General features: G+C 41.1%; 1 protein-coding gene across 3 annotated transcripts in view; it reads left to right on the plus strand.

Annotated features, from left to right (window-relative positions):
* CA10 (carbonic anhydrase 10) overlaps nt 1–22,445 on the plus strand; it is a 533,205-nt gene that overhangs the window by 416,549 nt on the left and 94,211 nt on the right. For all 3 annotated transcript variants that reach the window (XM_025361853.1, XM_025361852.1, XM_025361851.1), the window contains exon 5: nt 383–568. In XM_025361853.1, the coding sequence (XP_025217638.1) occupies nt 383–568 (186 nt within the window). The remainder of the gene's footprint in view (nt 1–382; nt 569–22,445) is intronic.

Here is a 22,445-nt window from a genome sequence, read left to right on the forward strand (position 1 = left end):
ACCCCTTACTAACTGCCTTCTCCAATTTCTCAGCTGAGATTTAGAACTCTTGCAGTATCTTTCCATTCCAAACACTTACAGTAAGAAGGACAAGTTCATTTTTTATAAGATGCAACGCACAAAATATTAGTCACAATTGGTGAAGTCTCCTGTGAGTTCTTACCTCAAATTCCTAAGCCATCATGTGGTTTATGCCTCATAGAAATTACCATAGATCCCACATATACCCTCTGGGGCAGCTGCCACTCCCTACTCCACATGTGGATTTAGCCCATCTTCCCATCAAGAGGAAGCAAAAGGCGTTGATCCAAGCACCATGCTGGGTTTGGGGAGGCATAGAAGAAGGAGGGCCTTGCTTGACCTGTTTCTAATTGCCTTGCAGGTCAGTGGGACCATGTACAACACTGGAAGACATGTATCCCTTCGCCTGGACAAGGAGCACTTGGTCAACATATCTGGAGGGCCCATGACGTACAGCCACCGGCTGGAGGAGATCCGACTACACTTTGGGAGTGAGGACAGCCAAGGGTCGGAGCACCTCCTCAATGGACAGGCCTTCTCTGGGGAGGTATGTTAGTCTGTCAAAGTACTAAGTTTAAATGTCAACGTACAAGATTGGGTGCCTGTTTATATCCAAGATGGGATGACATAACAAAGAGATTTTCCCTAATCTATGAAATGAGAAGACCCATGCCTTCTTTCTCCATCTGTCTTTTGCAAATTGGCATCAAAGTCAATAACAAGCTTCTAGTATTTTCCAGGGAAGGCTACAATAAAACTAACTCTTTCTTTCTGAGACACTGGTGTGGCTCTCTTGAGACTCATGCCCAATGATATTTCTAGAGCATTATTTCAACCCCAAACCCTCACCTTATATATATAATACGTCTTTACTTACACCTATCTGGGTGATCAGCCTCTCATGTGTCACATATGATAGCACAGATTCCATAACTTTTCTTTTGAATATAATGAGTCATATTTGCATAAAACTATAACATACCATAAAATAAGTGTCAGGCAACTCAATAGGTTTCCTGAGTTTCTGCAAAATGGAAATGTCACTGTGTGCCACCATCAACCCAGACAGAACTCAAGCCACAGCAGAGAGCCCAACCACAGTTTCATTTATAGGACAAAAGCTATGGTTTAAACAGTTGTCATCTGTGGTGTGACACTTCACAAGCAGGGTATAGGTAATTTGATCTCTTTTACATTATAGTGGAGGGCGTTTATGAATTAGAGATCAGGGGTCCTTAGACCCTAAATGCCCTGTAACTAGGTTTCTGTTTAAGAGTCCTCAATAACTGATGTCAGGAAGGCTTTGAAATTACAAAAATATGTATCGCATGTGGTCTTTTCATTTTTTTAAAGATCATGTATAAATCTGGCCTTGTTTTTAGGGTGTTAAGGCCAAGCACTAGGAAACAGACCCACAATCTTAATGAGTCCAGCAGCCAGATTTTAATGTGCATTCAAAATGCATCAATAAGAGCCTGTCTAGGCACTCATCTAGTTACCAGGGATACAGAGATTAAAAAAAAGAAAGGCTCCTACCACAGAGGAACTCAAAGAGTGCTATATTCAAGTCATTAAAGTATAATGTCATGCTGTAATGGGGATGTACAAAGGCCCTGGCAAACTCAAAGGAAGAAGTGACAAATTTTGCTTGAAGGGGTCAGGAGAAGCTTCACAGAGAAGGTGCCCTTTGAACTGGGCTGTAAAGAGAGGCAATGAAGAACAATTTTAAGACCATCAGCTTTGGAGTCCAGTGACCTGAGTTTTGTAGTCTCGCTTTGATACGCACTGTGTGATCTTGGGATGTTACTTTAGCCTTCTAAGGCACAGTTTAGATACCTCTAGAGGTTATTTTAAAAATTAAGTGGGATTCCAGATGTAAGAACACTGAAAGTATTCAATGATTGATAAACAACAATGATAAAGCAGGAAATGAGGGCTAGTGTGAGCAAAAGCCCCGAGGCATGTCAGGGCAGTGTGTGCTGGAGAAGCTGCATGAAGATTTCATCTAGCATTTTATCTGTGATCTATTAATAATGACTGTATAGACAATAGGGTTGAGCTGTAGGATGGATCTCCCTCCTGGATCTGTAGAGAAAAAAATGCTAGGATTCATTAGGGATGTCTGCCAAAGGCATTGTAATGCCAGGCTCCCAAGTTGCAGATTCTGAACTAGAGTACAACAAGAAATACAGTGAAAGCAGGACAGAAACTCAGAATTTGAGCATAACTGGGTACTTCCAGTCTGAATTAGAGAATATTCAAAATTAGATGAATTCTTGCTCTTAAGTTATTTTAAGGTTTGTAATTCTTTTATCCATTGGCTTACTTGCTCATTTTTTTCTTTTCCGTTATTTCTTTTTCTCCCCCATATCCTGTCATATTCCAGCACCTATCACAGCACTGCCTCAGAGTAGAAATAATTTTTAAATGAATAATTGATAAAATGTAGACGTTCAGTAGGCTAAAATCTTTACATTGTATTATTCTTTACTGACACTTGTTTCTTCAGTATATGGTAAGGGTGCTTTGTAACTTATACATGAACCACAATTTTAGAGTAAATGAGTGCTTCCAAAATCCCTAAGGGAAACATATAGTAATTTGATCTCTTAGTGTATGAATTTTCCTAGACCTACCCCAGACCACAGGTATCAGGTACACCAAAGAATTTGCATTTAAAAAGTTCCCAGGAGAGTCTGACGATTAGGTTTGTGAAGTATTTCCACAATGGTACATTATTATGTGTTCCCAGTGAAGAAAGCAATGAGTGAAGAAAGCATGTAAGCAGGGTTGCAAATCACAATGAACTGGGAAGCCTTGTCAAAATACTTTCCTCTCAGTCCTTCCCAAAACCAACTGAATCAGAGTCGCAGGATATAGGGTCCCGGTTTGTACATTTGTAAAACTTTCCCCAAGAAATTTTGTTTAGTAATCACTATGCCAATTTTAGGTGAAATTCCGCCTGAATTATCCCAGTTTTCTAAACCAAGGGGACTTAATCAACAAAATCACACTGCATAAAAGGTGGGGAAGGAGCACACTTTGGTAATTGTCCCCTGGAAATGGCAAGGCTGGGTGCTGTCTAGACTGATGAGACTTGGAAAACAGCTTCCCAAGTAGGGTGGTCACACACACACATCCACTGCTTCAATGTAGGCTTGAGCACTGGCCTCAGCATAGTTATAATTATACCTTGCCCTGGGTAGATGCATTCATCGAATCACATTTCTTTCCAAACCTCTCAATGTCAGGGGTCTATGGACGAACTGGTATGGGTTTAGGTGCAAGAGACCAGAATTTCAGAGTCCCCAAAACAATGTTATATGCAAAGTAGTGCGATAAGCAATTGACCTTTGAGATCCCATTTAAGGATTTCAGCGAGCAACAAGAGTTTGGCATCTTCTATGTAGCCTAAGGGAAGATACCTATGGCCAATGGGTGGAAGCTACATATAGATGGAATTCAGCTACATATGTGTTCTAATGATGAAAATGATACACTGATGAAATGAGTTTCCCTCTGAAAATTGTGACTTCCTATTACTGGAATTATTTTATTTATGTATTTATTTATTATTTATTTATTTATTTTGAGAGAAAGAGTCTTACTCTGTTACACAGGCTGAAGTACAGTGGTAGCACCATCACAGTTCACTGTAACTTCTAACTCCTGGGCTAAAGCAATTCTTTTGTCTTGGCCTCCCAAAGTGCTAGGATTATAGGTGTGATCCACTGCACCCAGCCCCATTACTGGAGTTATTAAGCACTGAACAGAATTTGGTGACTCCATAAAAGTGACTCACACTCAAATGAGCAAGGGAAACTGTCAGTTTTAATGTATCTTCTGATGCTGAAATTTTATACAATTCGTAAGTTTGTTTTGTTTTTTTTTTTGTTGTTTTTTTTTTTGTTTTTTTGAGATGGAGTCTCGCTCTGCCACCAGGCTGAAGTGCAGTGCCATGATCTTGGTTCACTGCCTCCTGGGTTACCTCTGCCTCCTGGGTTCAAACAATTCTCCTGCCTCAGCCTCTCTAGTAGCTGAGATTACAGGTGTGCACCACCATGCCTGGAGAATTTTTTTTAAATTATTTTTTAAGTAGAGATGGGGTTTCACTATTGGCCAGGCTGGTCTTGAACTCCTGACCTCAAGTGATCTGCCCACCTCAGCCTCCCGAAGTGCTGAGATTACAGGCGTGAGCCACCATGCCAATCCGTGATTTTCTTATAGAAATTTCCTTAAATTGTATTCTACTGAGGATTAGCCTCAGTAAAAGTCAATATATCTCACCCTGAAGGTTAACTTTTTTAAAAACGAATTTCAACTTTTATTATAGATTAAAGTGTACACGTGCAGGTTTGTTATGTGGGTTGATTGCACGAATCTGGTTAACTTAATTTTTATTTTGTGCTACCTTCAAAGCCACCTTTGGCCTCTATTTTTGGCTATCCTTTGAGAGGACCCAAGTAGACACTTCTAGCGAGAAAGCATGTGTTTATTTTGTTGACAGTGAATAATCACATTGCCATCTGCCCTATCTATCATTGCTGATCGTGATAAGTCAATTAATGCCAGGCATTTTCCTTGGCACAGTGCAACAGTCGTTATCTGAAGAGCTGTAGATTAATTGCAGTCTTGTCTAGTGAGGTTATTGTAATTGATGGTAATCATTTGCTTTGTTTTATAAAGCTGCGTGGATGTATGACACAGTCAGCAACTGCATTTTTATGAAAATTACTCATGTCCTACACAGAGAACTCCTGGATTCCTTGTTGGGGGTTGGTGATAAATGAGCATATTCAGGGATTCAAATGTCTCAATTTCTTTAAGAAGGAAAAATTAACTTTTTAATAAGTAAGACCCTTAGCTTGCTAATCATGTCTAAATGGTTAATGTCCAGTATAAAGTAGGGTATTTATGAAAAGAAGAAAATACATTAGCCAGGTAAAAAATAATGTTTGAAGAGAATCATGGCTTGGATTCCACTGCAGTAGTGGGGCTAGAGAAGAAGAATCTTCCTGATTTGGGATACATTGGACAAGGTCATTTAAAAATCCTTCCTTTAGTTCTTCTTTTCAAGGGGGCAGAGGGGTACACTGAGAATTGTACCAGCCACTTCATGCAAGATCTACAGCCAATTCCTCCTGTTAATTTCATCCACTCTTCACACGCTCTTGTGCTTCCGCCATGTGGTAGGCTCCGAGCTAGGCATGGGCCAGAGTGTAGCTTCTGCCCACAGATGTGTAAAGTCTATTGAGGGATATGTATATTGATAATACCACATAATATGGATTATATCTGAAGCTTATTCCAGAAGGGGATTATGAAATAGCTCTCTCTGGATAGCATAAGGGAAGAAGGGGTGAACAGCTGTGCAACCTGACCCACTTGCTGCTCCCTCTGAAAGCAAGGTAGAAACACCTTGACCTTGCTAGATCTCAGCCTCTGGAATCTCTGATCCTGCTCAAAACACATCTGAGAGAGGGAAGAGTCCATAGCTGTTGCTATGGTGATATAGATAGGATGTGTTTAATTAAAAGGGGAGAATTGAAGTCATATGTAAAATATGGGGCTTTCTCTCACTTTCTCTCTCTCTCTCTCTCTCTCTCTCTCTCAGTGGCTCTGAATCAGAAAAGAGAAAACAATTATCTCAGAACCAACAACTGAAACTAAACAACAGAAAATGCAGGCCTTGTCCTCTTCCAGGAATCAATTATTTGCATCCTTGAGAGGCTGGTTTCACTAAAGCAACACAAATTTGTAGGAATAAGCAACTAACATCAAATTGTCCTGAAGTGTGCTAGGGTATGAAAAGTGCTGAGGAGAACATCCTTGAGAGCCAGGGCCCCATTAGGTATTGAATGGCTTGTGAGGAGTGCTCAGGCAATGTAATTAGCACTTTCCTGCTCTGCCACGACCTCCTGGTAGAGATGGTCTGTTGACACAATTGGAGATTGAGAGGGAATGAGGATTGGGATGTTTAAGGACAGGTACATGGACAATACATATGGAAGCGCTACTTATATGCCATGGTAAAGCTGCTCCCTCTACTCTGAATGCCAGCCCCATCTCCCTTCCCCCATCCACCAGTCCCCCATCGTAGCTTCCCAAGCCCCTTACTCTCCTCCCAGACAGGAAGGTGCTGCCTCCCATTGACTTCCAGAGGATCCTGTGTATTCATCTATTATAGGGGTTTACAAACCATACCCTGTGGGCCAAGTCCAGCCCAGGAGCTAAGAATGGTTTACATTTTTAAAGGATGCTATTAAAAAGAGAGAAACTGACTGACCATATGCAGCTTGCAGAAGCCAAAATATTTACTACCTGGACTTTTTAGCTGACCCCAATCTATTATATTGCCCATCACTGTGGGTCTTGTAACTGTTTAATCTCACTTCTATTGGAACCATAGTCATTCTATGGTTTTATACTATGGTTTTATACATTCAGAATTTTATACTGATTATTGCTGTGTTCCCAGCATGTCATACATTGTCTGAACGTGAGGATAGTCAATAAATATTTGCTGAATGAGGGAATAAATACCTTGGTAAACCTCTTAAGGACAAGATCTATTCATCTTTGCATGCCAGGCACCTAGCACAGGGCCTGACATACAGTCAGTGCTTAAGTGGTGTTTGTGCAGTCAACAATTCAGTCAGCCATTTGTGTCCCAGGAACAAAAATCTTATAGGCCTTTTTCCCCTGAAATTCTGACGTTGCATCCATTGACTATACAGGAAATATACAGCCCCATTTAACTTGAAGATGGAGCATTTAAATGAAGGCTACCCAAAGCATTAAATTCCATTAGAAACAGTAAAAGAGGAAGAGTGGTTCAGTCTGCAGTTACTACTAAGACGTGTTCTGGAATTTCTCTGGTAAAGAAATCTGCTTTGAGAAATTCAAAATGTATTTAGAAGGCACCCACCTAGCCCTATCTTAAATGTGGTAAAGGACACAAAAGGATTGAACAATTTAAGTGCTACCCTGGAGCGATTTAAGAGCCATTGGAAGTACAGGGCATAGACTTGAATTAATTACTGTGTAGCACAATCTAGAACTCACCCAGTCGTGCCCATAGGTGGCTGCAGAATCTCACTGCCAACACTTGGCCACTGTTCATGCTTTGTGGTTTACCTTCATTCATTCATCCAGTTAACAAATATTGATTGAGTGTCTATTATATGCTACAGTGAATAAAACAAATAAAAATGTCTACCTGTAAGGTGCTTATAGTCTAGCGGGGGGAGACAGATAATAAATAATAACATAATAAATGAGTAAATGTACATGTCAATTTAGAATATTATAAATGCTACAGAGACAGAACTAAAGCAAAACAAGAGAGATCAGAGAATGAGGAGTGGAAGGAGTGAGCTACAGGTTTAAATAGCGTGGCCAGGATAGGCCTCAATGAGAAGATGACATTTGTGAGGTTTCTAGGGAGATGTCTGGGGAAGGAAATTCCAGGCAGAGGCAATCGCAAGTACCATGGTTTTGAAGTGGGAGGGAGCTGTGAGCATGCAAGGAAGAGGAGAAGCAGCATGGGCACATGTGTGAGTGATGGGGAAGGAGGTCAGAGAGGTCAGAGCATGGCCAGAGGCTGCTGCAGACCACGCAGGTCCTCTCTACAGGCACTTTGTATGGACTTTAGTTTTTACTCTGAATAAATTCCAAAGCACAGGGACAGAAATTCTCCCATTTGATCATAAACCTCAAGGAGGTTGCTCTCAATGTTACTACCTTCTTGGGGAAACAAAGGCCCAAGACCATGCAGGCAATAAATAACCAAGATTGGACTTAACTCAGGTCTTCTGATTTGTAACACTACCTAATGTAGCCCACAGTTTATCCATAAGCCCAATACGAATGATTACTCATCTGCTCTGGGCCCTAGATTGGTAGGGAAATTCAAAGACTGATAGGCCATAGTGCCTGCCTGTAAGGAGCCTACAGTATAGTAGAGGATCCTGTCTTTCCAATCAGACTGTTAACTCCCTACAGTCGCAGAGTATGTTGTACTTTTTAAATATCTCCCCATACACATAATGGGCACCGGGTACATATTGCTGAGTAGAGATTAAATGAGTAAATGAAGATAATTTAAGAATGTAGCTTTCAAAGTATCCAAATTATGCCCAATATATCATGAATTAAATTGTGTAGTCATAATGGCAAACCTAATAAAGTTGTCAATATTAACAGAGGTTCTAGAATTTTTTATGTTAAATTATTCACAAATACAAGGAACGTAAATTCGGAGTACCTGGGAGAAATAATGGAACAATTGAGAGTCTGTGTACCAGAAAAATTCATTTAGATTCCTCATTTCAGCCCTGGAATTATGCCTAGGATCAGACTAAGGAGCTTTGCCAATGCTAGACGTCAAATTTCTAGATTCCAAGAGCCAGTCCCACCAGAGTGAGCAAACTGGCCTTGGAGAAGCAAAGCAAACAGAGGCAGAAGCTCAGATGGTGGTATGGCACATTACAGCGATATCAGCAAGCAGATGATGACTCTGATCTAAGGAGAGGAAGTTCTCCCTCTGGACATTTTTATAATTACTTCTGGGAAAGCACAGCCCAATCAAGTCAGCAGTTCCTGAATTGCCAGTATTAGACCACTAGTGCAGCCTGAGAGAGAGGGCATTGCATTAGAAGACAGCCTCCTGCAGTCAACTCATTATCCCATTGACTCCAGCCTAATCTGCATCATAACTCTGGCCTGGACCCCCAGGATGGCATATGACAGCCACCATCCTCCTCCACTTGACTCTGATCTCTCTGCTGATGTTTCATCGGAAGCAAGGAGGGAGGTGTTACATTACAAAAGACAATATTAAAGACAGGCATTAACTGGAATTTGATCAGGGTTCTGCCTCAGACCTGTCACCATGGAGACCATGGCTATCATTTTACAAGTGTTGAATGAGACCTTCATTTATTTAGTAACCAATGACACTGCAGTTACAGGCATGAGTACCGTTCACCACACTTCCATGAACTGGCTGTGTTTTTTAACTCATTTCCAACGCCACAGGAATCAAATCAATTGGAAAAGGAGGGGTTAAATAAGAATGACCTATATTCATTGGGACTCTGATACTCTCAATGGCCGATGAAAATTTGTAGAGGTTCTGTGAAAGGTCACATCTCTCATTTCCAGACATAGACCTGGACTTGGAAAGGACAAGTCTACTCCAAATGTCCACCTCAAGAGACAGTGTCAGAGGGAGGAACTTTTGAGGCCATCTCTTCCAGCGCACCCCCTGTAGGTACAAGGGAAAAATCAAATGTCAGAAAGGGCAAGAGACCTGCCCAAGGTCACGGAGATTTAGTGGTAGAATTAGGACCAGAACCCAAGTTTCCTGACTCTTAATTGGAGATTTTTAATTTTTTAAATAAAATTTAGAATTCTGTCAAATCCCAAGATTCAAAAAGCCTTTTTAGGTCACCTGGTTTAGTCACCTCATAGAGCAAATAGAGCCTGAGAATCAGATTTCCTGCATTTGTGAGCACAGCCCCATCACAAGGGCATTTATAGAGTCAGCCTCAAAATGGCAAAGACATTGGCAGATTATTTTACAAAACATAAGCCATGATGAGCATCCATGAGGAAATGGATCTAGAAATCACCAAATCACCCCTGAGAAAAGACCACCAATGTGAGAGCAAGCCATAATAGTGCCTGATTGAGATAAACGTGAGAATTAAAGATTGGAAAACTAAAATACACTATCTTAAAGATTCTTCCTTGGTCTCAATATGAAAAGGCAATCATACTACTGCATTAAGAACCTAAGAACAGAAGCAATGCTTTTGTGCAGTTTAAATTTCCCCCGCCCATGTTCCCCAATAACCCTCCAGAACAGTTCAGTGATATTAAATATAAGTAATCTAGATAATAATATTGCTAAATTAAATCATTCAATGTCTAGCTGCTCCATGGATGTGCTGCTCTACAATTCAAAATAAAGCCATTTAAAACCCCCGGATTCATTTGCACTGACATATCGATAAACTTTTGCTGAAACAAAGCTAATCATTTCAATAGTGCCAACTTAATTGCTCGCCCAGTTGACAGATAATAAACAGACCTGAGGATTAAAATATGAACTAATTACCGTACTCACTTCCATTTACTTGATTTCATGTTCCATTAATTTTTTCGCATCATTTCTGGTGGAAGCCTTAGATTTATGGTTGCCCCAAATGAATTATGCCACTTTGTTGCCTGTGCCATGCCTGTGTTCAGAATTGGTTGGAAAGGGCAGAATTCTGGGCAGTAAATATTTAGCCAAAGCAGCCTAGGATATAGTAAGTGAAGGTAATTATCCATTCCTAAATACCAGCCAGAGTCAGTTCTATAAATCTATCCCCATCTCCGCAGTAAAAAGGGCAACAGTAGGGTTACTCTCATGATTATTCAGTGGATCTGCTGGTGAGAGGCAGACTCCAAGAGCAATGGTTGGCTTGGCCTGGAAGGGGGGCTGTAGGGAAGCAGGGACAAACACACTAAGGGGAAGAACACTGGCCTGAGAGTTGGACACTTGGGCCACCGGACAGAGGGCAACATTTTGACTTAGAAGATCTGACTTCAACACTCCTCTCTGCCACTTACTAGCTGCGTGATCTTGGAAAAGGCAGAATTCAGTAAACCACTTTGCCTTTTTGAGTCTTTTAAACTGGGAAATGGGGCTAATCATGCTGGTTCTATATATATATATATATTACCGTATAATAGATAAATATATATTACATATATATGTGTGTGTATATATATATATATATATGAAAAGGACGTGTTAAATAAGAATGACCTATATTCATTGGGACTCTGATACTATCAATGGCCGATGAAAATTTGTAGAGGTTCTGTGAAAGGTCACATCTCTCATTTCCAGACATAGACCTGGACTTGGAAAGGACAAGTCTACTCCAAGTGTCCACCTAAAGTGACAGTGTCAGAGGGAGGAACTTTTGAGGCCATCTCTTCCAGCGCACCCCCTGTATGTACAAAGGAAAAATCAAATGCCAGAAAGGGCAAGAGACCTGCCCAAGGTCACGGAGATTTAGCGGTAGAATTAGGACCAGAACCCAAGTTTCCTGACTCTTAATTGGGGATTTTTAATTTTTTAAATAAAATTTAGAATTCTGTCAAATCCCAAGATTCAAAAAGCGAGCCATACAGCAAAAGCCAAAATTAACAAATGGGATCTCATTAAACTAAAGAGCTTCTGCACAGCAAAAGAAACTACCATCANATGCTGCTATAAAGACACATGCACACGTATGTTTATTGCAGCACTATTCACAATAGCAAAGACTTGGAATCAACCCAAATGTCCATCAGTGACAGATTGGATTAAGAAAATGTGGCATATATACACCATGGAATACTATGCAGCCATAAAAAAGGATGAGTTTGCGTCCTTTGTAGGGACATGGATGCAGCTGGAATCCATCATTCTTAGCAAACTATCACAAGAACAGAAAACCAAACACCGCATGTTCTCACTCATAGGTGGGAACTGAACAATGAGATCACTTGGACTCGGGAGGGGGAACATCACACACCGGGGCCTATCATGGGGAGGGGGGCGGGGGGAGGGATTGCATTGGGAGTTATACCTGATGTAAATGAAAAAAAAAAAAAAAAAAAAAAAAATTTTAAATATTTTAAAAAAAATAAAAAAAAAAAAAAAGAAAAAAAAAAAAAAAAAAAAAAAAAAAAAGCGAGCCATATATGTATTTTATATATATATACACAATATATATAGCCATATATATAATATATACTATATATAATAAATACATAATATATATATAATAGGGTAATTGTGCAATGCAAAGCAAACTCTTCTGTGATAGGGCTTTTTAAGCCATAAAGTGCTGTACAAGTCAGTTATTGGCTAGCCAATGACTAAGTTCTAAGGTTCACCTTAGAACTCATCTAGTCCAAACCAAAGATAAGATACATTAGCATAATCACAGTGAACTAAAACGACTTCTACTATCAGCTGTAACTTATTGAGCATGTACTTTGTCTCAGGCATTGTGCTTAACGCCTTATCACACCCGGTCCTCACAGTAAGCTTGTGAGCTAGCACTCATTAGTACCATTTTATATTCAAGGAATGGCAACCTCGAGAGGTTAAAGAACCTGCTTTCAGTTTCATGGTTGGTCCAGGGAAGAGAACCGGGTCTCTGACTCCAGCTATGCACTGAGTGACCTTAGACAGTCACCTTACCTCTCTGGCTCTGCCACTAAGTAGCTACTTGATCCTGGGTAAGTCCATTCTTCTAATCATAAGTGCCTGATTCTGTTACCTGAGATGATCTTCCAGTTCCTCTCAGTTCTACATCAGCCTTAAGAACTGATGTTTCTAGCTGTAAAGTGAGACAGGAGCCTATTTCTCCAAGTAGTACAGCAGCAGTGTGAAATATGACACAGCATCATTCTGTGTTCCTGCGGAGGACCGTGGCTTCATTCACTTTCCCCTCCCAGACGGACAGCTACTGGGAAGTTACCCACAGATGTACAGTTATATTTTTTCTGTCTTCTTTATAACAAGCAAGGCATTGTTTATCTGTAAATTTGTGTATAAACACATCTATTTGCCTCTGCAGAGCACAAGATACCGTATTCCTTAATCTCAGAGGTAGCTTGGGTGAATTCATTATCTCGCTTTGGATCTATTTGCTGAGCTAGAAATTTCTGGACTCAGCCTTGGAAATGAATCCTGCAGGAGCTATTTGGCAAAATGAGCTTAGCCAGGAGGTTTTAAATCACACTCTCAGCCAGGAAATAGGGGAAGGCCCAGGGGCCACTAGATATCTGCATCAGAACTTAGCATCCCGGCACCAGTTTTTCAAATCAAATAATTGTGTCTGCTTTGGGAAAGACTAATTGTGTGTGGACTCAAATGGCCACCCCAGAACAGCTGCTATTTCTGTAAGGTCCTCTGTGGGGGTCAAACATTTCCTGCCTGTTGCAGCTGCCTCTTTAGGGCTAATGTGTTCCCATGACCCAGGTTAAGGACTATGACCTACTTGCATGAGCAGCTGTTAATTGTGAAAGTGAAAATTGGTGGAGTTATTCATTCCTGTATTTGAATCCTGGCTCTATCAGCTGTGACCCTAGGCAATTTATTCAACCTCCTTGTGCCTCAATTTCCTTATTAATGAGACAAATATGAGTGATGTCCATTCTATAGGGTGGTTTTCCCCAGCTTTGTCGAGGTATAGTTTGCAAAAAGAAAAATTCAAGAATTTAAACTGTACACTATGATGCTTTTTCACAAATACATAATTGTGTAACCATGACCACAATGGTGTAGAACATTTCTATCCACCCAAAAAGTTTCTGTGTTCTTCTGCAGTCCTTCCCTCCTACCCTAGCCCCTGACAATCACTGATCTGCAATCACTAGAGTTTTGCCTTTCCTGAATTTCAATCCATGGACTTATACAGTATATAGTCTTTTTTTCTTTGTTTTTTTTTTTTAAGTTATACAGTAGAATTAACTTTTTTATTTTGGCGTAAAATTCTCTGAAGTTTAACAGGTATATAGATTTGCATGACCATCAGCACAATCAGGAGACAGAACAGTTTCACTTCATAGAGTAGTTGTATGGATTCAGGGGATCAATGTATAAAAAGTGTTCAGAATAGTTCCTTGCACAGAATGAGTGCTCAAAAATTGTTGTTTTTATTAGCAATGACATGCTTCTTCAAGATGCATCACCTGTGGTTCACATTTTTTTTTAATAATTTCAACTTTTATTTTAGATTTGAGGTGGGGGTACATGGTCAGGTTTGTTGCTTGGGTATATCTTGTGATGCTGAGGTTTGGGATACGAATGATCCCATCACCCGGGTACTGAGCATAGTACCCACCAGTCAGTTCTTCAACTCTTGCTTCCCTCTCTCCCTACCCCTCCAGTAGTCCTCAGTGTCTGTTGGTGCCATTGAGTATCCAACGTTTAGCTCCCACTTATGAGTGAGAACATGCAGTATTTGATTTTCTGTTCCTATATTAATTCACTTAGGGTAATGACCTCCAGCTGCATCCATGTTACTGCAAAAGACATGATTCTGTTCTTTCTTATGGCTGTGTAATATTCCATGCTGTATATATACAAGGTCAGCATTTCTATCCTCCATCCCCATCTAACAAGAATCCAGAGTAGCACCCATGCAGAAAGTAAAATTCTGAAAAATTACATGAGCAGTTGTGAGTTAGTTCCTGACACCCTTATTCTAAGAAGATGAGTCAGGGGCCCTTCTGAGTGCTGTTTTCTTATCAGTGTCAAGGCTCCCTGCTGTAGGGCTACCAGGAGAAAAAGGCTCCTCCTTCTTTCCCTTCTGCCTTCCACCATTGGATGACACAGCATTCCTCCCCTCTGGAGGATGCAGCCTCCACCAGAGAACTGAGCCTGCTGGTGTGTTGATCTTGGACTCCCCAGCCTCCAGAACGGTGAAAAATAAATTTCTGCTCTTTTTCACTTACCCCATCTCAGATATTCTGATAAATGGACTAAAACACTCACTCAGGCCTGCAGAAGACAGTCAAGCCCCTGCTAACCGCACTGAATTGTGGAGAAAACCCATCAGCTTGAGGTCCTGCAAGAAGCGCCCTCCCATTCCTGGCCTCCAGGTGGTGCCCTTCCCCGCCCCCAGCTGGCAGTTTATTCTTGGCAAAGACTCGCAAATAGAATATTCCTCATTCCTTGTGAGTTTGAAGCAAAGCCCTGAGCTGTCTAGACAGGATGATCACCTTCCCTGCCTTGCCTGAACAGTCCAGTTTGACACCAGTTAAGTCCTGGTATCACTGTAATACTACAGTACCTCCTTTCACCTTCAGAAGTGCTCCAGTTTGCACAATGAATCATATATGCTCACCCTAGGACTAGGTGACCTTTGGCGAGCCACTTAATCTCTCCAGATCTCTTTCCTTTCATCCAGAAATGAAAGGACTAGAGCAGCTCTTCCAGCACCAAGAGGCCTATGGAAGTAAAATATCCTTGCATAAGTTTGTCATCACGTATAAACCATTCACTAAGGAGTCATGGTGCTATCTTGAGAGTCAGAAACATTGATGTGTGATAAATTCTTTGTGTTACATTGGACCCCACCACCACAACTGCCAAAGATTGAGTAGACACTTTGTAACCACCCTCATACCTCCTTTAAGGTAAAATCTTGGGAAATTAAGTCATTTGATGTAACATCAAAAATTAAAGCTCAGATTCTTCTGCACACTTGGATGTGTGACCTTTTCTTGTTATGATGCTGGAAATATTGAACCTCCTGCTCCTGCCACTACCATACTAGTAGCTTGCACACACTCACACACACACACAGACACACCGTCATACCTCAGTCATTTTGCACCTCCCAGGTAAAACTCCCCTGTGGTTAATAAGGTATTTTACTAGAAACTCTAGGTTCCCCTTGAACCATTTTGCTTTGTATAATTAATTACAAGTTAAATGATTTCTCTGCATTGAGCACCCCTAGGAAGCAACCCCAGGAATTATCAGCATCATCTACTTAGTTTTTATTTCAATTCTGGTCTTTAGAGAGCCGAAACAGCAAGACGATTCTGTCACCTACAACTCCTCCATGAATCCTACTGGTGTCGGCATTTAGCCTCCTTTGCCATCAGACAAAAGGGAGAGTGTTTCTGCTCCAAAAAGCAGTTGCAGGCTTTGCTTTTAAAACCTCAGGGGCATCCAAACACTCAATCCTACAAAGCTCTAGTGCTGCTTCTGGAGTATTCATTTAGCTTGATTTACATTATTTTAATTTTCTTAGGGGTGCCTTTACTAGCTGGAGGGTGATATTTCCCCCTTAATTAAAGAACAAGTTGATTCCAAAGCACTCAAAACAAAACAAGCCCCATTCAAACCCTGTCTCGCTTGTCACTTTCTCCTGCTGTTCCCTGTCTGCTAAGTGCTTTTCAGCTTCCCAGCCTCCCTGCCTTCTCAAACTGGAAACAAGGCGGAACAACAGCGAGAGGCAAAGCACAGCTTTCAATGGAACCAGCCAGCCCTTCGTTTCAATTCATTTAATTTCCTGGAGCAGATGGCAATTTGGGGAGGACCAGGTAGTGTTATCTCTATCTCATAGATAGAAAAACTATATCAAGTTAGTAAAATTCAACAAAAATTCATATAACTAAGCCAGGAACTGTGCTAGCTCAGGACTGCCCCCAAGAACAAATCCTGCCACTGTCCTCTAGGGGCTCTAGTTCCTGACAGCATCTTAGGTAAAGTGCTTTGGGGTGTGAGTAACAGAAACGCACTCAAATGGGATTAAGTTAAAAGGGAGATTTCCTAGAAGACTTTTGGGATATGTCGTAGAACTCAAGGGTAACTGGGCAAATGAAGGAACTGGAAGCCAAAACTGAAACAAGGTCATGAGCCGGGAACTCACTCCTCCTCCATTGCTCATCTCTGCATGATGGCCTTTATTCTCAGTTCTCCCCAGGAGCTGTCTTTTTTTATTATTATTATTCTCTGTGTATATAGAGGGTAGAAATGGTCCCACTTCAGCTCCCAAGTTTATGCTCCTTTGGTGCAAGACCTTCTTGTACTGACTAGCTGGCTTACTCTTTATCCCAATTCCAAATTCTTCAAAGAAGAAATTCGATTTTCCCAGAAAGTATCTGATGTCCTCTCTGACCCAATCAGCTATCCATCTGGGATGAGGTCATGTAGATAAATAGGTCTTGGTTACCTGCCTATATGGTGGGGAGAACAGTTATCTGGAGAAGGCAGACACTGTCAGTTATACAGACACCCTAAAAGATGTCTGCCACAGTGGGGAAGATAGACATTTCTATTCAGATCAGCCTGACAAAATTCACAAGCTCAAGTGCTGTTGACACATCCGACTCAAATCAGGGGGATGGAGAAGGCTTTCTGACATAAGCAGGATCTTGAAAGAGAAGCATGAACATAGCTGCAATAGGATAAAAGCATCCCAGACAAACAGGAGTATCACCCATTAATAGAAAGAATAACTGTAAGCAATCCATAATGTACACTCAAAGAATTTAGCATCTTGTAATTGAGTGTCACAACAATCTCATCACAGGGACATCAGTGGCACATCACAGCCATGTGACTCATCTTCCTGGCTGCTAACATTGTTCTCCCTCTCCTTCCTTTCTGCCAGTCAATGCAAAAATCACAGGGTGGGCTCAGATGAGTTGCTCAGGCGTTACCATTAGCTTCAAGCAAACACATTTGAATGACAGCTCTGCCACCTACTATGTGCCTTCTGATAAATTATCTAGGCTCTTCCCAAGTGAGAAGAATGGTAATAATAATAATAACTAATAATAATAACAATAATGTTAACCTCAAAGGGCTGCTGTTGGGATAAAATGAGTTAGTATGAGATAAAGAACCTAAGCAGATCTGGCACAGAGTACTAGCACTTTGGGAGGCTGAGGCAGGTAAATCACTTGAGGCCAGGAGTTCGAGATCAGCCTCGTCAACATGGTGAAACCCTGTCTCTACTGAAAACCCAGCCCGGTATGGTGGTGGGTGTCTGTAATCACAGCTACTCAGGAGGCTGAGGCACAAGAATCGCTTGAAACCGGGAGGCGGAGGTTGTAATGAGCCAAGATCTTGCCACCACACTCCAGCCTGGGCAACAGAGTGACACCCTGTCTCAAAAAAAAAAACAAAATTTTTTTTTTCCAGCCCCTTCCCTCTCTGTGTTTTCCAGTAGTAGGCTGATGAGATGTCATAGACTTTAAAAATGCAGACTTTAGGTATGTGGTCTAACATAGGGACAGAATACTTAAAACAAGGACTACCCCCACCACCAAAGAAGGAAGTTTTCTAACATAATGGTCCTTCAGATATGTCCTCATCTCTTATCTCCCTGTCAGTTTCTAGAACTCAGAGCAAAAAGAATCATTTATATTGTTCCAGATTACTCATTGACCAGGATCCATTTCCCTTTTTTTCTTGAGACAGAGTCTTGCCCTGTCACCAGGCTGGAGTGCAGTGGCGCAATCTCTGCTCACTACAGTCTCTGCCTCTCGGGTTCAAGTGATTCCCCTGCCTCAGCCTCCAGAGTAGCTGAGACTAGGCATGCGCCACCACGCCCAGCTAATTTTTGTATTTTTAGTAGAGATGGGGTTTCACCATGTTGGCCACGATGGTCTCCATCTCTTGACCTCATGATCTACCCGCCTTGGATTCCCAAAGTGCTGGGATTACAGGCATGAGCCACTGTGCCCAACCCCATTTCCCTTTGTTGATGTGGAGCCTGTTAGGTGTGCACCGTCCTGTGCAGCCAATCTTCCTAGCTCCCTGTTGTCCACGCCCAGTCAGGGACCATCTTATCCGGGCAGAGGAGATTGGTCTATAACAGCTGTATTTAGTATTGGTCCCTTCCAAGGTAGTAAAACAACCCAAGCACTTTTTTTTTTTTAATCCCTGCGTTGATTTATCTTTTTAAGAGTCCCAGATGTAGGACACTTTACAAAAACCTTTTGAATATTTAAGTCCAAGATATCCCCACTGGGATAGTTTTCCCATTATTAATGTTTTGAAAAATGTCAACAGGTTAGAAACACACAGCTTTCTTGGGCAGAGGTTAAGCTTGATCAACATTGCAGGTTATATTGTTTAATTTTTGTGCTTGTTGTAATTAAAAGTTTAGTTACAGTGGACCTTTAATATGGAAGATGCTTTTTTTTTTTCATACTGGCATGCATTTGATTTCTTTTCTAAAGGAAAAAGAATGTTTGCTTGAGTTCAGAGCTGGGTCAGGGTTGAATTTACAAAACCACTACTTTCTTAGCTGCAGTGTGACTCGCTTTATTGCAAATACACGTTAATTCCTTTAACCTCCGTTAAGTCCCTGTTGATTTTCTGACCAGATTTACAAAACATTTCTGTGAGGAAATAATACCCAAAAGGTGTAGAAAAGGAATCCAACTCAGGAAAATAGATTCCTGCATTACAGTCTGAGCAGTGTCTTTGCCTTCCTCATCAAGGAAACAGAAGAATGACTAATCCAAAATAATGAATAATCCAAAACTCTGTATGATGAATAATATTTATTCCTCACAGATACCTGAGTTCCTACTGTGTGAATTATTTTGCCAATCTCTAGGTTCAGTTAGGAGTAATTCATAATTCTTGCCCTCGGGGAACTTCCATTCTAGTAAGGAGATATTTGTAGTCTCTCTTTGCTCATGTTGTGCTAGGAGAAGGCACTGTCTGCAATAGGAGTCCTCCACACTAAGCCACTGCCAGGGGATTATGGCACATCCAGATTGCTTGGACTTGATTCTTGGCTCTGCTCCTGGTACTATCCTTAGGAAAGTTATTTACCACTCCCTGCCTCAGTTTACTCATCTGTAAAATGAGAATTATAGTGGTACTAACTTACGCCTCGCTGATTTATTTTCTGTGCTGATTCATTGGCCATTTAGGAGAGATTCCTATTCAAGACTTATTTCCCTTTATCTGACCATGTGGATTGACTTGCCTTTTATTTTCTCTGAAAAGAAATGCGACCTCAATATCCACATCCACTTCATTAGCGAACACAGAGATTTATGAGGTTTAGTAGAAACTATATGATATCATACAGCTCATGCCAGCTGGTGTGAGGCATGATGCATGTGCCTCTTTAGTCACCAGCAAATGAAGAGGGAGCAGCAGAATTTGCTAATACCTGAAATTTAGGCAGTGTCTAAAGCACGGAGCAAAGCAATTGATTGTTTGTCAACCTGGCAGTGATAACTGTCAGAAAAAATAAACAACCTTAAGGAGATGGATGCTAAAGAGTCACAGTTGCCTGTTGGCTTTTCAAGCAGGGCCAGTAAGCTTAAGAAAGTTTCCAAGCCCGTATGAAAAGTCCACATGCAATGGGCTTCCCTCTAACCCATGTGCCAATACTTCTAGGGGCTGGGGCACCTACTCACTCACTGTGTGTCTGTTTGTGTGTGTGCGTGTTTGTGTGTATGTGTGTGTGGTGATACAGGAAAAAAAAAAAAAAAGATTAAGCATCTGAAAAGATGACATTGAATAAAACCTTAGAGAAATGAGGGAGATGACCATGAGGGTAAATAGGAGAATAGTTTCTCCATAAGGAGCTGCCGGCACCAAGGCCTAAGTATGGAGTGTGCTTGGTATGTTTGAGGAATAGCAAGGTGGTCAGTGGGGCCAGAGGTGGAATGGGGGACAGACTGTGCAGATTGTGTGGGCCAGTGTTGGGACTGTGGCTTTCCGTCTGGTGGAATGGGATTCATTGGAGGGTTTTGAACAGGGGAGAGGCATAGCCTGATCATGCCAAGTTTGCTCCTGCACTGGAAGCTGTTCCTTCTCTCTAGCACACTCCTCCCCCTGGTCTTTTCATGGCCAACTCCTTATTATTTGGGACAACTGAAACTGTCCATAACCACCCAGTCACTCACAATCACATTACTTCGTTTTGATTCTCTGCTCAAAACTGATCATTCATTGATAATTTTTTGTGCTTATTTACTTCATTATTCTCTATCTCCTTTCACTAAAGAGCAAGCTCTGCTAATTCTCCTCCTCTTTAGTGTGGTGGGCAGGACTTTGTAACTTGCTTCCAAAGAAAAGCAAATGGAAAGGGAAAATAATATCTTCACAGAGAAGGAACCTGGCAGACACCACCTGGGCCAAGTGATCAAAGCTAACTGCACCAGGGGCATCATGTGGATATTGGGTACCTCTGATGTGATGAGAAGGGCACTTTCCCTCTGTGATATGTATCCAAAAATCCATAAGCCCAGAATAATTGTAAGAGAGCATCAGACAAACATGAACTGAGAGACATTCTACAAAATATCTGATAAGTACCCATCAAAAGTGTGAAGATCATGAAAAGCAAGGAAAGACTGAGGATCTATCGCAGATTGGAGGAGACTGAATAGAGATGACAACTAATTGTATGTGAGATCCTGGATTGGATCCTGCAACAGAAAAGGGGCAATAGCAGAAAAAGTAGTAGAATCTGAATATAGTCTCTAATTTAATTCAGAGTGTTGTGCCAATGTTAACTTCTTAGTTTCAATAATAAAAAAATTAAGGGAAGATGGATGAAAGTTATATGCAAACTTACTGTACTATCTTAACTCTTCTTACAAATCAAAATTATTTCAAAATAAAAAGTATTTAAAGGTCCAGCACTGTGGCCCACACCTATTATCCCAGAAATTGTGAAGGCTAAGGCAGGGATCACTTGACCCCAGGAGTTCAAGACCAGCCTGGGTAACATACCAAGATCTTGTCTCTACCAAACAACAACAACAAAAAATTAACTGGGTGTGGTGACATTCACCTGTAGTCTCAGCTACTCAAGGGTACTGAGGTGGGAAGATTGCTTGAGCCCAAGTGTTCAAGGCTGCAGTGAACTATGATCATGCCACTGCACTCCAGCCTAGGAGAGAGTGAGACCCTGTCATTAAAAAAAAAAAATTTAAGTCTTTTTTTTGGGGAAAAAAAAGTCTTACAAAAGTCTTTTATTTTAAAAAAAGAAAGTTCTGCAATAACAGGGGCATTGTCTTCCTTTTCTCACTGCTGTGTTCCTAATGTTTAGAATGGTAATAGGCACTCAATAAATATTTGATAAATAAATAGGATGGACATGAAGTAAAATCAGAGATGGCATCTTTAAAAAAATAAATGAAGCATTTAAAGTGGTTTATCAAGCTCAAAGTACTTTGCAAGTCACTATTTACAAATAAAAGGACATATCATTATTATCCTATTTTGATTTTTAGAATAGGAGGACTGCCTACTTCCTGAGGCATAGTTGTAAAAAGTGACAGCTTAGCCCAGGACCCATGTGAACCACTGTATGTGATCAAGGCATTTCTGAGCATCATTGACATGCAGCCGTCTCTGTTCATAAAGATCTTCTGAATCAAAGGCTCTGAAACAAAAGAAACTTCATTTTAAAGTAAAAAAAAGAAATCATCTTGGTGACATCTCATTAATCTGGGTTCATTAAAAATGTGTGGGATACCCCTCCTACTCCACAGGTGATTATTACTCTGAAAACACTCATCAGAGATGGGGGGAAGACCCTCCTGAAGAATTAAAAATGAAAGCAGGAAATTACATCCTCTCCACTCCCTTCCTCCCCACCCCCCACAAATGCCAACTGCTCTGTGAAAGGTGTCCTCAGAAGGCTCTGGTAGGAGACAGTCCATTGTTGAGGTGTCTCCACTTTTGGAAATACAAACTCGCCTCCCCCAAGATGGTGTGGAGGCAACAGGGAGAGAGATGAAAGAGGTTTAGCAGATAGCTGAAGAGTGGGTGGCATTGAGACAAGGCTGCAATTGACATGCATCACACACCCATGATATCCATCTATCCACCTGCCCACAACAAACAGGGAAGCAGCTGATGAAACCGG

Source organism: Theropithecus gelada, chromosome 16 (genome assembly GCF_003255815.1).
Source record: "Theropithecus gelada isolate Dixy chromosome 16, Tgel_1.0, whole genome shotgun sequence".
Classification (NCBI taxonomy): Eukaryota; Metazoa; Chordata; class Mammalia; order Primates; family Cercopithecidae; genus Theropithecus; species Theropithecus gelada.